Raw genomic sequence first — 15,284 nt, 5'->3', positions numbered from 1 at the left:
CCCTGGCTTCCACGAATCAGAGGGACAAGAAGGGCTTTGACAGCTTTGCCAGTTTGTCCCCTGATAGACTCCCAAGGCCCTAGAATCCGACTGGCTCATCCCAGAGTCTCCTGAGGTTGCAAAGTCAACACACAACTCCGTGTTTTCTGCCCGTGCAGAAGTGAGGCCGGGAGGCCCCTCTGCGCTTAACTTGACTTCACCTGTTACCGCTAACACATTTGTGCAACTGTGTTTTTTGCTTTTTCACATCTCTAATTTTTTTTTCCCAATTTAAGTAGGTTTTAAAAATCCATAAAACTGCCTGGGTCTGGAGATCTAGAAATTTAAATTCCCTGGAGTCACAGAAGCCTAGGTTAGGGTCCCGGCTAGCGCACTTTCAAGCTGTGTGCCCCTCTGGGCCTCAGTTTCTCATCTGCGAAATGGGCCGCGGCGCGGGGCGGGCCGTGAGCTCCCCGCCTGGAGCGGACGTGAGAGCCGGGGAGGAGGGCGAGCCGCAGCGCGCAGACGGGGCATGGGTGGGGGCGGTCAGGGTGCGCCAGGTCGCACGCCCCGCGCCGGCCGCCCGGACTCACCAAAGCCTCCACCTCGTCCTTGCCCAGCGCCTGGTACTGGCGGCCCGCGCCCGGGAGGGCGAGTTTCTGCAGGAACTTGGCGCAGCGTCTCTCGGCCATGGCGAGCGGGCCCAGCTCCGGCCAGCCTCCCGTCGGGCCGGCGGCCGCCCCTGCCTGCGTCCCTCCGTCCCCCGCGAGGCCCGGGCCGGCTGCGCGCGCCCAAGCCTCCTGGGCCGGACGCGGGTTACCTGGCAGCCGCCTACCTGCGCGCCGCAGGTGAGGCCCCGCCCCCGGGGCGGGGCTGCGCAAAGGGCGGCGCTCTGCGCACCTGGCCCCGCTCCGCGCGCTCGCCTGGGACCCCAGGGCCCTTGGGGACCGCGGCAGCGTCGCCTCAGAGCATGGGCGGTCTCCCAGACTTGCCAGAACGTAAGAATCACCTGGAACGGGAGGTAGAGGCGCAAACTGACCCAGGCAGTTTTATGGATTTTAGCATCGGGATTCCCAGACCCCTCCCCACCCAGAGTCTTTGGGTCTGGGGCGTCCAGGAAGCTGGTTCCACAGCTCCCAGGTGACTCTCGAGGTGCCAAGAGTGGAAAACACCAACGTGCCAGGCGCAGGCAGACCGAGCTGCGCGTGTCACGTGGCCTCTCTGAGCCTCATTTGCCTCGTCTGCCATTGAGGGAGAGCGGAAAGCTAAGATGTCCCCTCCAGGGGCCTGGGAGTGAGTCCTGGGGGCAGGAGACTTTGAGGACCACGCTGCCTTTGGCCTCTGTGTGGTCCTGGGTGATCTCAGAATGGGCTCCTGCACTTGCCACTCTGGGACCTCCAGCAGGTTTCTTACATGTTCTGGGCCTCAGTTTACTCATCTGTAGAATGGCCACTATGACAGCACATCCTTCATTGGGGTACTGAGAGGGTTCAAGGGACAGTGTTGTGTAGGAAGGGCTGGGTCAGGGCCTGGCATCGAGCCCCTGGGCATCATCCTCATCATCAGCATTGGGAGTTGCTGGGCTCAAATGGCTCCAGAAGTATGTGAGTGAATGTGCAGTGTAGACAGTTTCCAGCCGCGTTGAAAAGTGTGAGGGCTTTCTTTGGCTTCAGATGGGACTAGAATCTGTAACTAGACCTACCACTCATAGCAGGGTGGCTTTGGGGAAGGCTGTGCCACTCCTCTGTGCCCTGGTTTCCTCGTGTCTAGAGCAAACTTCCTTATGGACTACAGGAGGTGGCCTTGCCTTTGTCCATGGAATTGAGTGGACGCTTTTGAGCAAATATTACTCCAGCTGCTCCCCAAGGGGTGGGCAGTTCTAGTGACTCCTCTGGTCTCTTCTACATCTTCCCCTTTTAAGGAAACAAACAAGGCGGCCACATCACGCTGCCCCTACTTCACCACTTTTCAACAAAGGTGCAGGAATATGGAAAAAGCAAAACCCGGTGTCAGTCCAGACTTCTAAGCACACTGCTATTTGCTGTCACCTCTTATTTTGAGTTTGGAATAAATATCTCATTCAAAGTTCTATCAGGAACTATCTAAAAGCATTTCAGAAATATGAACAAATAGTTATACAGTGTCTTTTGGTTTCCTTTTAAGGATTTAAAGGAATTTTGTTGTGATTTTCATTTTTGTTTTTCTAACCTTTGCTTCTTTTTCTATTCTAAGTCATCTAATCTAGTCAGTTACCCACAACTTGATTGTTTGAGTTGGTTTTCCCTGTTCTCTGTTGCCCATTCCCCCAGCAGGGACGTGCTATTTACGTATGCTTTCAACGTCCTTTCTGAGCTCGTCACTTTATTTGGAGTCCATGGTCATCCCCACTGACTTTAAGATATTTTTCCTTTAAGAGTTTTTCATTTGTTTGTTTTTTCTGTCTTCAGCCTGGAAGGTTCTAGAGCCTACTCCCACGGACTCTCCTCAGCCCAGACAGGTGGCTGGCAAAGTTCCTGAGGTTTGCAGCTCTGAGAATGACCCTGCCACGTTGGCCCGTGATGAGCATCAAGGGCGGGACCCACACAGAGGCATCCAGCCTTTCTGGAAATGTCTGCTCTGGGCACCTGGAACAATGAGGTCACGCTCTGTGACTCCCATTCACTCTCCATGTGAAAGTGGCACCTTTTCACTGCACACAAAGTACCTCCCAACAATGCACCTGTCGGGAAGCCCTGACGCAACCTCAAGGCACCTGAAGTTTATTTGGTAAAAAATCTCACCTGTCATAAGGTTGGCATTGAAGGTGTCCTTTTCAGAAAGAGTATATTGTGCAAAGGCATATTTTATACAGCTGTTCCTAATTTTGGAAATTAGTTTGAAGTTATGGCTCCTCACATAAAGCCTCAATTCTGTTTGTTTTTTAATGACTGTGCACACAGGCAATAATATAATCATTTTACCGATGAGCACATTGGGACTTTGAAAGGCAAAACCATTTCATTTATTCAACATTTTGTTTGTTTGTTTTTTGAGACAGGGTCTCACTCTATGGTCCAGGCTAGAGTGCAGTGGCATCATCACAGCTCACTGTAACCTCCAACTCGTGGGCTCAACTGATCCTCCTGCCTCAGCCTCCTGAGTTCCTGGGATTACAGGCACACACCATCATACCTGGCTAATTTTTCTATTTTTTGTAGAGACGGGGTCTCGCTCTTGCTCAAGCTGATCTCGAGCTCCTGAGCTCAGGTGATCCTCCCACCTCGGCCTCCCAGAGTGCTGGGATTAGAGGTGTGAGCCACCGTGCCTGGTCACCTGTGTCTTTTAGATTCAGCACCAGGGGATTATAAGCATGAGCCCATGCACGTGGCCTCAACAAATATTTTTAAGCACCTGCCATGTGGCACTGGAGCTGGAGCTGTAAACACAGCAGACTCTACCCCTGCTTTCTTGTGTCTCATCTCCTAGCGAGTGAGACAGGCTGCAGATAAAGCCATGTGTGATGCAAAGCCAGGCAGTGCATGTCGTGGGTTGAAAAATGGTACCCCCAAAAGATATGTCCATGTCCTAACCCCTGGAAACTGTGAATGTGACCTTCTTTGGAAAAAGGCTCTTTATAGATTTAGTTAAGTTGAGGATCTCAAGATGAAATCATCCTGGACTAACTGGGTGGGCTGTAAGTTCACAAAGGCCACGCGAAGATGAAGGCAGAGACTGGAGCCACAAGACCAGGGACGCTGACAGCCAACAGCAGCTGGAAGAGGCAGAGGCAGGAAGGACCCTTCCCCGGAGCCTCCACAGGGAGCACAGCCCTGCTCTCACCTGGACCACAGACTTCTGGCCTCCAAAACTGAGAGGAAAGAAATGTCCTTTGTTTCGAGCCACCAGTTTGTGGTCATCTGTCGTGGCAGCCCTGTGGAGTCAGGAGGGCAGGCTGGGGCTGGAGGGGTCAGGAGAGGTGACACGGGGGCAGAGCCCCGAGTGAGTGAGAGGGCCCCGTGCAGGTGTGGGGGACTGTTCGAGGCAGGGAGAAGCGCCAGAGCCCGGCCCCAGGTGGAAATGCGCTCAGCGGGGCCACAGTAGCGAAGCCTCTTACGTGAACCAATCCATGCATTTGCACCAAAACTACGGTCGGCGCACGCGCTCGCACACACAGCCTGCTTCCCGGCACTTCCCTGTCATACTTTCGCTGTCACCTCTTCCACAGCCACTGTTTGCTAAATGACCGGCGGACCTAGGCTGAGAGCCTCCTCCAGCTGTGGGCATTGCTGGGCTCCCAAGGGGCTTCATTCCGCCGGGAGAGACAAGGTCAGGACCTGTGCAACGTGGCGCCAGGTGCCTTGGGACTTGCTGAGTTCCAAAAGGTCAACACGCAGCGCAAGCACCTCCGCTCTCTCCTCCCCCTTCCTTTGCCTGTAGCCGACATCACTGTTGGATCAAAGTCACCAGGTGACATTTCCCCTTGGCTGGGACAGGCCTGGGAATCCTCCTCATTGAACTCCAAGCGCTCACTGACAATAAACCGATGTACCAAAGGATTTTCAGGTGAAGAGGGAATGACTTGGGCTAGGGGCAAGTTGTGGAACCTTCTAGAAGGTAGTGGTATGGCTGAAAGAGATCTGCCTCTGCAGAGAAGAGTAGGGTGGGGAGGCGGAAAGAACAAAGACCCAGACAGAGAAAGGCTGATTTCAGGATTCCCGAACTGCAAGATCTTTTTTCTTTTCATCCCTCCAAGATCTCTGCTCACGATTCTCCCCCAGGCCAACAGACAGTTGTCTGGTAGAATGTTTGTCCGCCACACAATGGCATTTGTTAAGTATAAGTGGAATCCTTTTTGAAATAGACTTTATTTTTTAGGGCAGTCTTAGGCTCCTAGGCAAGTGGCACAGAAAGCGCAGACAGTTCCCCTACGACGACGCCCCTCCCCCCGCCCACACGGCTCCTCTTACCTCGAACACCGCGCAGTATTGGCACGTTCTCCACAATCGGTGAACAGACGCTGATACGTTGTTATTAACAAAGTCCATTGTTTACATTAGGATGCGCTCTCGGAGCTGTCATTCTGTGGGTTCGGACAAGCGCACAGTGACACATGTCCACTCTCCCAGTGTTGCACGGAACAGCTTCACTGCCCTAGCCATCCCTGTCCCCTCCCGGACTGTGACAACCACTGGTCCTTTCACTGCCTCTGTCGCTTTGCCTTTCCCAGCATGTCATACAGTTGGAAATGTGACTCCCTTTTAAAATGCAAAATTCACTCTCCATTCAACAATTCAAAAGCATCCCAGACCCGTCAGGTCACGCAGAGTCAAGGAAATTTCAGTCCAAAGCAAAGAGGCCCAAGACCTTCCATATGTAAACTCCCCAGATTGGGCTCCCTGTGGTCACTCACGAAGGTGACCAGCCAGCCTGGTTTGGCTGGGATGGTTCCAGTCTTAGCACTGGATGTCCTGACACCCTAAAACTCACACCTGACTGTGTCACCTCCCCCTAAGCCCTGGGCCCTGGCTCTCTCTGCATCTGTCCACTCTGGCCACCCCAAACGCCCTTCCTTCTCAAGGCCCCCTGCACACTCCCAGACTCCCTGCCTGCCGACTGCTGCCCACCACTCAGTTTTAACAAGTGAGATCTCCTGCTGGGGACCCCAGAGCGGCGGCGCTTTACCACCATTAGGGGTTTAAAAGAAGGCGTCGAGTGCAAGGTGCCCTGATGTCACCAACAGTGAATGACGAACATGTGGGCCACCCGCACAATGGGATGGTATGTGGCACAGAAAGGGACATGGCACTGCTCCATGCTACGACACGGAGGAGCTTTAAAGACACCACGCTAAGTCAAAGAAGCTGGTCACAAAAGGCCGTGTACCCTGTGATTCCGTTTATACAAACTGTTGTGAACGAGCAAAGCCACAGAGACAGAGGGCAGAGTGGTCACCACAGGCTGGGCTGGAGGGAAACTTGGAGATACGGAGTCTCTTTTTTGGGTGATGACAATGTTCTGGAAATCGGAATGTTCTGGAGTTAGAGGGAATAGTTGCACAACCTTGTGAATATACTAAAACCCACTGAATCACACTTTGAAATGGTGAATTTTATGTTATGTGAATTTTATCTCAACAAAAAATATATTTTAAAAGTAGGCACTGCATTTGTATTTGTCGAATGGAGAATGAACACACTCATATTTTTAGCTAGAAAAATAGCTGATCGGAAGTTAAATATCTGATTTCTGTTGGCTTTTTTTCCTTTTTTTTTTGAGATAGGGTCTCACTGTGTTGCCCAGGCTGGAGTGCAGCGCTGCCATCATAGCTCACTGCAGCCTCAAACTCCTGGGCTCAAGCCATCCTCCTGCCTCAGCCTCTGCAGTAGCTGGGACTACAGGTGTGTGCCACCATGCCCAGCTAATTGTCAAATTTTTGTAGAGCCTTGCATCTCTCTAAGTTGCCCAGGCTGGTCTTGAACTCCAAGCCTCCCAAAGTGCCAGGATTTCAGGTGTGAGCCACCGCAGCTCCACACCTGGGCCCTGTTGGCTTTTTGATACAACGCAGAGTTCAAAGTTCTTAGTTTCTCCCTTGGAAACCTCCCCCGAGGGCTCCGAGTGAGGCTGTGCCCAAAAGGGGTGAGGTTAGTTCTCGGTACAGCGGCTGTTAGAAATGGGGAGGGGACAGAAGGGGGTTCTCGGCTGGACCCTGCTTTCCCCTGGGTTGGTGCAGCCTGTCCCGGACTCGGTTCCCTAGGGCTCAGAAATTCAGGGGGCTTGGAATCCCCCAAGCCAGGGCACAGGGAGGTGGGCCTCCCTCTCCCCCCTCCCCCGCTGGCTCCCCACAGTTGAGTCTGGGTAACACAGCGTGGCCCTGCCCTGTTTAGAGCCTCCACAGCCTCCTAGCACAGGAGCCGCTGTCACTCTGTACTTACCTTCAAACAAAGGCTGCTCACTGCGGACACCTGCGGCTCTCCGCGTGAGGGATTTTATCTGGGCACCTGGGCCAGGAACGCTAACAGAAGGGCTACTGTCCTCCCACCCTGCCTTGACCGGGCCCGCGGGCCTGTTCCGCCTCCCAGACACCTTCTGTGCCGCTCCCTCCCTCTCCCACTCCCCCACCCCTGCGCTGTTCCCACTGTTTCCTGGGATCACCTCTAGGTCGGGACATCAGATTCCCTCCTGGCCCCATCTGTCAACCCCTACTCCTGCCTCCTGGCTGTGGCGGCTCAGTCCTGCCCCTGGGCCGTGGTACTTCGCAGGTCCCTGGCCAGCACGCTCTGCCCCAAGCTGTTCACGGGCCTGACCCTCCCTTCATTCAGGCCTAGGTGTAGGGTCCCCTCCCCTGGGGAAGCCTTCCCTGAGCATCCAAGAACGCGCCCTCCTGCTGCCGCGCCTGTGTGCTCCCTTTGTGACAATCCATTCAAAGGAACTTGCAGTTTGTGTACTTTTCTCAGGACAAGTTTCGCTTCAATGAAAAGTTCTCTTAGAACAAAACAGGTGAAAGTTTAACCAGACACTGGATGTTCGGAAGGTCTCAAAGTACATCCCCACAAGAGGCTGATTCATTAGAAGGGGAAACAGTCCCTTACAGTGGAGAGAGCTGGCAGACACCACGTTATCCAAGGGATCAGCGTCGTCATCAGGAACGGGACAAGTGACATCACATGCCCCCCCCCATATGGTGCACAGAGGACACAATGTTGCCTCTGGGCTGTTCCTGCCAAAAAGCCTCACCTGAATCTCGCCGTGAGGGAGGCTCGCACCCAAACGGAAGACGCCCTGGCGGATGACTGGCGTGTTCTCCGCAGACGCCCGTGTCGGGGACGTGGGGGGCTGGCTGCGGGGTGCCCCGGGTGCCGGACCCTAAAGGGTGATCACAATCACATGCAACCCATCCTGGATCAGATCCGGGACTAGAAAAACATGACTTTGTCTTTTGCTACAAAGGACATCAGGGGGACAGTTGGTGGGTTTGAGTAAGGGCTGCAGATAATAACGTTGTGTTGATGTGGACTCGCTGGTTTTCATCACCCCACTCTAGGTATGTAAGAGAATGTTCCTGTTTCTTTGGACACGCACCCTGGAGCTCTCAGGGGTAAAGGAGAGGGAGGAGGGGGAGCAGGGGGCTGAGTGGGGGGGCCGAGGGCGGGCAGGAGGACGCACAGACCTGGGGACTGTGGGGAAGGATCTGTGCGAACCTCAGGGCTCACATACCGTGTGCTGCTACTTATGTAACATTTCCAAAATGACAGAACTGTAGAGACAGGGACAGATCCGAGGACGCAGGGGTTAGGGGTGGCGTGGGTGTGACCACATGGGATGGCACCAGGCTCCCCTGGCGTGATGCAGCGGCTCTCTGTCCCAGTCCTGGGGGCAGCTGCGTGAGTGCACACACAGGACGAAAGGACTCAGAGGCACGTCCAGCCACCGGCTTCCCGGGCTGAGTGACACGTTGCTGCTGGAAGGTCCCCGTGGACACCAAGGCCCGGCTGTGCCTGCGCTGCAGCAGCGCCCGATGCCGGCTCGGACTGGCACCACTGTCACGTGAGAGGCGACCACGGGGGAAACGGAGTGGGGGGGCCAGGACCTCTCTGACCATCTTTGTCACTTCCTGTGAGATTGAAATCACTGCAAACTAAGAAGGTTAAAATATAAGAAGCGGCACCCACCTCCGTCCCTCTCCCTGCCCCATTCTGTTTGATTTGCCCCCAAAGCTCTTGTGTTCACCGACTTCGCCTGTTCCTTCGTTCACTCTCTGCGCCCGCACTGGCCCGGCGGCTCTGCCAGGGTGAGAGCATCTACCCGTTATGTTTCTTGTTTTGTTCCCAGCACCACGTTAGAAGTTTGTCGAATGATAAAGGAGTAAGGGCGCCCTGGCCAGAGGCCGTGGAGCACCTCGGCCACGGTGAACCCGACAGGGGCCGAGACCCAGGGACGGTGACCCCGTCCAAGCACCTGCAGGCCCCTGCAGCAGACGGGGTGCTCCCCGGGCCGCGGGCTGGGTGCTGCGGCTGCACACCCCAAAGTCAGCATCCTCCCGGCCTTGGGTCCGGCTGTCACTTTCACCAGCCAAGCTGGACACAAGACACGTCTGGCAGTCTGGGTGGTGAGGGGCGGGCGCCGCGCAGCCGGTTGAACCAGTGGGGAGGCTGGTTCGCTCCCCCTGCGAGCGTGGAGTGTGGCGGGGGAGCTGCGGCAGGGCAGGAATGGTTCAGCTCTAGCGAACAATGTTGCTGACCTGGCACCAGGCTCTGCGATCACAGTTCTGCCCCAGCTTAATCCTCATGACAAACGCCTTGTTCGCGCTCGGGGCCCTCATCTCACAGAGAAAATCACAGCAGACCATGTGGGGCCCTGCCCAGTTCCCCGCGACCTGCACCCCCGTGTTGTGCTCCCCTCCCTGGGTGCTGGTGGCCTCCTCTCTGACAGCCAGCACGTCCAGATCCGGGCTCCTGGGGCACTTTGCTTGGAAGTGTGAGACCAAGAGTACCTGGAAATGTCCTCCCCTCCGGGGCATCCCCTGGGCAGCCACAGGCCCATGCTCCGTGTCTCTGAGTAACTCGCCCTCCAGGGCTCCCCGTGGGGTCGGCTGAGCCTGGCACTTGGCCTGAAACTGCACCGTCCCCAGTTCCTGCAGCCCCTCCCTGGTTTCTGCCAAGGGCACTTCCTTAACGTGTCACTTGCACACGAGTGTTTGTCTCGGGACCTGCTTCTGGGAACCGGCCTGGGACGCAGTCCAGGTGCACAGGGTTTGCAGCTTGACCACAGCCCCCCAGGGAGAGGAGGAGGAGCCAGAGCTGCGTCCCGGGAGTCTGATCCCAGAGCCTGCACTGCTGGCTGTCGGGCCGCACGGCCTCGGGGTGGCCTCACCCATTCGTCCATCTGTCATCCCTCCACACACCTGTTCCCACTGTCCCCTACGGCTAGGCACAGAGGTCGGGGACAGATGAGGGTGAGTGTGACTCTCAGGTCCCTCCCCAGGAGCTCTCAGTCTACCTGGGAAGGCAGATTCGACCTCATCCCTTTGATCACTCACTGGTTCAACAGTCACGGGTTGGGCACCTACTGTGTGACAGGGTCTCTGCCCTCTGGGAGCTCTCGGTCCAGAGAGGAAGGGGCAAAGCCACATGGCGTATGTTACAGTGTCACTGTGCAGGCGCAGCGGGGACGTGGAGGAGACGAGTTGGTGAGCTCAGGGAAGACGTCATGCCGCAGAGCGGGACTGAGAAGGCAGCGGCGTCCTGCCGGGGCGGGTGCAGATGCTGCCCTGGGAGGGAGGCGGTTACACAACGTCCTGGGATCCTGGTTGGTGCTGAACCGAGGACAGGAAATGCCGGCGCGCTCGCCTTGGCCCAGCTGGGAGGCAGCGCCCTCGGAGGCCGCCCTCTCCGGTCCTCAGACAGGGCTGGTGTCGCCGTGTGGGGCTGAGCTCCAGGCCCACGTTCAGACCTCGGCCCTCCTCTCTGACAGGGGATCAAGGAGACACGCCTCACAGGCGTCAGGAAGGCGACACGGTACTGCCTGGCTCGGAGGACGCCCTAATGGGCCGGCAGCTGCACCTGGACAGGGTGGGTGGAGCTCCAGGGAGCGCCAGTCACACCTTTGCCGACTCGCACACGCTGAGACAGAGGATGAGGCACCTTTCCCACGCACCTGGTAGACTAGCAGCGGTGCCCACTACGGGGGCTGTGATTGCTGGGCGGGTCCTGCCGCTGGGACCTGCCTTGGGGAGGGGTCCCGGGGCCCGTGTGGGAGCCGCATGGCCAAGAGCTGTTCACTGGAGCCCGGAGCTTCGGCTCCTCCACGGGCCTTTGGGGCCACGTCGGAGCGCAGCTGGAACACCGGAAGGATTTCAGCATCTGGGGGAGAAGCACAAAGAGACCCATTACATCATGGTCTATGCTTCGTTTATATTTTAAAATTTTAATAATAAACTTGTTTATTTCATGCAAGAAACAAACAAAGACCTGGCTCCCCTGCGTAGTGGCTGTGTGACCCCCGAGTAAGACGCTGACTTAGGACAAGACGTGAGCCTCAGTTCCTCCTGCTGTCAGTGGGGACGGTGGCGTCTTTCCAACAGGGCTGCTCAGACGACAAGTTATTGCGTAGCACCGGGCCTGGCGGTAACTGGTGAAGCTGTGATCACCCCGCGTCCCTGTGCAGGGTGTTGCCGGTCCCCAGACACCTGCTCAGCGGGTTCCTGGGTCCACGTGGAACTTGCCCTGGTGGCACTGTGGGAGCAGGAGGTGTGGGTGTGGAACGCGGGGCGGGTGGCACAGGAAGGTTTCTTGGCAGTCACAGGCAGGATGGGTTTTTCTTTACATGTGACCGGGTCTGGGGCAGGAGTGGCTGGCACTCAGCTCGTCAGTGCTTCCAACAGAGTCCCCAGGGCCTTCAGCCTGCCAGGCTGTCTCAGTCAGTGTGTGTTTTGGTGGTTTGGTTTGGTTTTGGTTCTAGGTGACAGAAGCCCATTCGTGCTAGCCTAAGCCAAAGTCGGGGGTGGCTGGCTGCCAGGGGCCACAGAGTTCTTGTCTTGAACCTTGTAGTACAGAAGGACAGCCACATCTCCCACAGTCGGAAGAAAATCCTAGAAAACAGTCAAGGTGGCTGGGAAACCAAAGAAAACTGAGAAGGTGGCTTCTCTCTCTCTGTCTCTCTCTCTCCTTGTTCTTCCTCCTGCTGCTCGTATCCAAGGCCGCTTCCCCACAGCCCCAAGTCCCGTCCCCTCTGTTCATACAACCAGCACAGTACAACTACGTTTGGCCGGATTTTCTGAGGGCCAGGCCTTGAGTTGTAAGCCTCACTGTCAGGATTTCGCTTAATTCCACAAAAGGCAGAAATGGGAGGAAAGTGTTGTTTTCATCATGCCGACCGTGAGGGGAACTCACTAGAAGCTCAAGGCGCAGGTGGAGGAAGATTTCTCGCACCAAGATTAGGACCATTTTCACGCCCTCATCCCCTCTGCCTGCAGGAGGCACACAGGTGCGATCCCCGTCTCAAAGCAGCGGAAACTGAGGCTCAGGCGGGCTAAGCCGTGTCCAGGGGCGCACAGCTGAGGACCAGCAGGGCTGCCGTGGGGCTCAGCTCCGGTCCAGTGCTCGTCCCCGTCCCCGGGCAGCCGACGTCTGCTCAGATTTCAGCTCTGAGAGGCACTGTCACCGGTTTCCAAACCAATCAGGTCCAAGGGAGGGCTGTGACGGCTCAGAAGGGAAACCGCTCCAGGTTCAAAGCCAAGAAATAACAAAGAAATACAGGCGTACCCCAGACAGGCGGGGCCCCCATCACCGGGCCACATGCCCCGGCCACAATCAGCCATCCATCCGAGTCTCCCCTCCAAATGCCCAGGGAGGGAGGCTCTCGAGCTCCCTGGGAATCAGCCAGCTGCGGGTCAAGTCCCTGCCCCTCCACATACCATTCCCCACTAGACAGGAGCTGCTGCATAGGCAGGGACTGTTTCTAGGTTGTCCCCCTTGGTGTCTCAGCCTGGAACAGTGACAAGTGGCACGGATCGTAACTCAAGTGTAACTTGATATACGATAGAATAAAAAGCACTGCCAACCAGGCTGACATAATGCTTTCATCTTTTTATTTCAAACTCATTAAAGACCTCTTTTAGATTTATTTAGAGATAGGTTTTTTTTTTTTTTTTTTTTTTACCATGTATCATTCTTGTGCATCCGTCAAAGCAAAAACACAAGTGTGATAAATGAGAGAAGATATTTCCTAGAACACCTTCCTGGGAGCACTAGTGATGCAGAATTTCCCAAAAGACAGGTCCTCTGCTGTTTCTGGAAGTTTCCGTCAAGCTGCTGACAGCCGACCTGCACGTTTGGACATGCACAGGTACGGCAGCGATGCCGCCGTTGTGCCTGGGGCCGGGCGGACAGCAGCCGTGACACGCCCTGACTTCAGGAATGTCGAAGGGTGAAGAAAACTGGCATCTCAGATTCGACGGGAAAAGGTGGTTCGCGCCTGGGGAACATTACCCGAGAGGACGGCGCTGGGAGTGGGTGAATGAACATGTGACGAGCAAGTGGGAGAGTTAATGACCCCGAACCCGAGGGAGAATGCTCGGGAGCTCGCAGGGGGATGAAACAATACAAAGTAGAGATTCACTGGGCTTAAACCAGAACTTCTCACCGGGCAATTGTACCCCAGGGGACTCTGGCAACGTCACATTTGTGGTTGTCACAACTTGCGGGGAGGGTGCTACTGGCACCTAGTGGGTAGAGGCCAGGGGTGCTGCTCTGCATCCTACCGTGCACAGGACAGCCCCCGCCACACAGAATGATCCTGCCCAAAATGTCATCAGTGCCCAGGCTGAGACGCTCTGGCTTAAACCAAACAGGGAGAGCGGTTGGTGCCCTCAAGATGCAAATGTGCTGGGGACTGTTCAGACATTAATTATGAGCACATTCCCATGTCACCACCTCCAGGAAGCCTCCCCTGACTGCCCCTCCCTGTGCCCCTGACTGGGCTTGGCACCCCTCTCCAGACTCCTTCAGTGCCCCTGGCCCCTGCTCCCAGACGTGACCCCAACACTAGACCTTCCCCCTGGTTGTTTCTCTGACTCCCTCAAAGACTGCAGGCTCCCTGAGGGCAGAAAGCAGGTCGTACTTTTCTCCCTGTCTCCACCCCGTGTCAGTACATGACCACCTTCCCACCCTGGCATTTGTACCTTAGTTGACAGTTCACTCACATTCGTAACAATCTTGACTGAGTTCACAAGAACACTGAGGTTGGAGTTCTCGCTGACACTTTAGGAATGTGGCCCCCAAGGCTTGGGCATGTTCCGTAACTTGCTGAGGGTCACAGAGCAGAACCAGCCAATCTAGACGGGTGTCAGCGGCCCTGGGCTCAAAGCTCAGCTCTACCATGTGCCCATGTGCTTGCTGGGTGATCCTAGGCAACTTGCTTAACCTCTCTGAGGCTGAATTTCCACAGCTGAACAATGCAGATGTTTGTACCCTCTTTATGAGGTTTTGTGAGGATTTAGGGAATTAGCTTGCACTGTGCCAGGCTAATACTAATAAGGGAGTATGACCCTGCCTGTGTATTGAGCACTTGCTATATGGCATCTCACACTCATCCCTCCCCCGGCCCCAGCAACTCTGACGGGCAGCTTCTCGGCCTGCACTCCTTTCGCAGAGGCTGGGCTCACTCCCCTTCCCAGGCCCGGAACCTGTCCACCTGTCCACCTGTCTCCAGCCTCCTCTCCAGCCCAGCTAGGGGGCAGCCCCCAGGAAGCGGGGCTGGGCTCAGCCCGGCCCTTGACCCGTGGCACCTGGTGCCCTCTGGGCCTCAGTGGCAGCAGGGACTCCATTTCAACAGGCCGGACTAGCAGGGCTCTCACTGGCTTCACGACTTTGGGTGAGTCCTTTGAGATCTCTGAGACCCTCGGTTTCCTCGTCTGAGAGATGCAGAAATTGCCAGGCACCCGAGTCTCTGCTTCCACTGTCTGTGGCCAGGGGGGCGTGGACAGTCCCCTAGACCCTGTCTCAGCCCGAGGAACTCCAGGAGCTTCGGCCAACTCCAGGCCGGGGAGCTGGCCGTCCAGCTCAGCTGGGGCGGCCATGGGTTCAGAGTGACCCTGGCTGTGACCCCGGGCTCGCCCCACAGAGCTCACTGCACACACTGTGTGACAGGACTCACACCTGGAATCCGCACGGACCTCGCTGTTCAAACGGAATCGTGTTCGTCCCCGTGGAACTTGCTGTTCTCGGGCAGAGTCATCTTCCTTCCCCATCAAAGCGGAGATCGACGGCCCCAGGCAGTGTGACAAACGCTCACTTTATACGACCTTACATGAGTCACGCAGCTAGTTTTTTTTCATGTTCCTCCCAACACACAGACCCCAAAACACACAGAAAATGATTCTTGAGTAGCACGAATGCGCCCATGCTCAGAAATGACGGAAGGGGCTCTCAGCCGTCAGTCTGCACTTTAACCTGACCTGGGGTGTTGCCCAGACAACACGGGTTTCACCGGAGACAGAGCGTGTGCACCGGTGGGCGGGTGGGCGGTGCACGGGGCACGGGTTTTAAAATGTGGGTCCTCGGACGTTGCCTCCGCACAAGCCCACTTTGGAATTAAAAAGGTTGAGTCCCGTCAGACGATCAATACCCATCACCATGGGGCTGTTTTGGGTGGAAGGTTATTGGTGGAATTTAATCACCCCCCGGGGCCTATGGAGACATGTGTGTATGTTTTGTGCAGACCCTGTCGCCACTCGGACTGTGTGACAGACGCCCTCAGGGCTCCGCCCACACTCCCTGGGTCCCTTTGTGCCCTCCCCTCTCCAGTGGGCCGTGGGCTGCCCCTGAAAT

The 15,284-nt window shown here is 56.2% G+C and overlaps 1 protein-coding gene across 1 annotated transcript in view; it reads right to left on the bottom strand.

Moving 5' to 3' along the window:
* Positions 1–754, bottom strand: part of ATP2C2 (ATPase secretory pathway Ca2+ transporting 2) — a 53,311-nt gene extending 52,557 nt beyond the window's left edge. Inside the window, exon 1 of the mRNA XM_045533704.1 lies at positions 573–754. Coding sequence (XP_045389660.1) covers positions 573–671 — 99 coding nt within the window. The 5' untranslated portion in view covers positions 672–754. The remainder of the gene's footprint in view (positions 1–572) is intronic.
* Between the last annotated feature and the right edge of the window lie 14,530 nt (positions 755–15,284).

This window comes from Lemur catta, chromosome 20 (assembly GCF_020740605.2).
Source record: "Lemur catta isolate mLemCat1 chromosome 20, mLemCat1.pri, whole genome shotgun sequence".
NCBI lineage: Eukaryota > Metazoa > Chordata > Mammalia > Primates > Lemuridae > Lemur > Lemur catta.
Note: the sequence above shows the minus strand (reverse complement) of the source record. Positions and strands in the feature narration are given on the sequence as shown.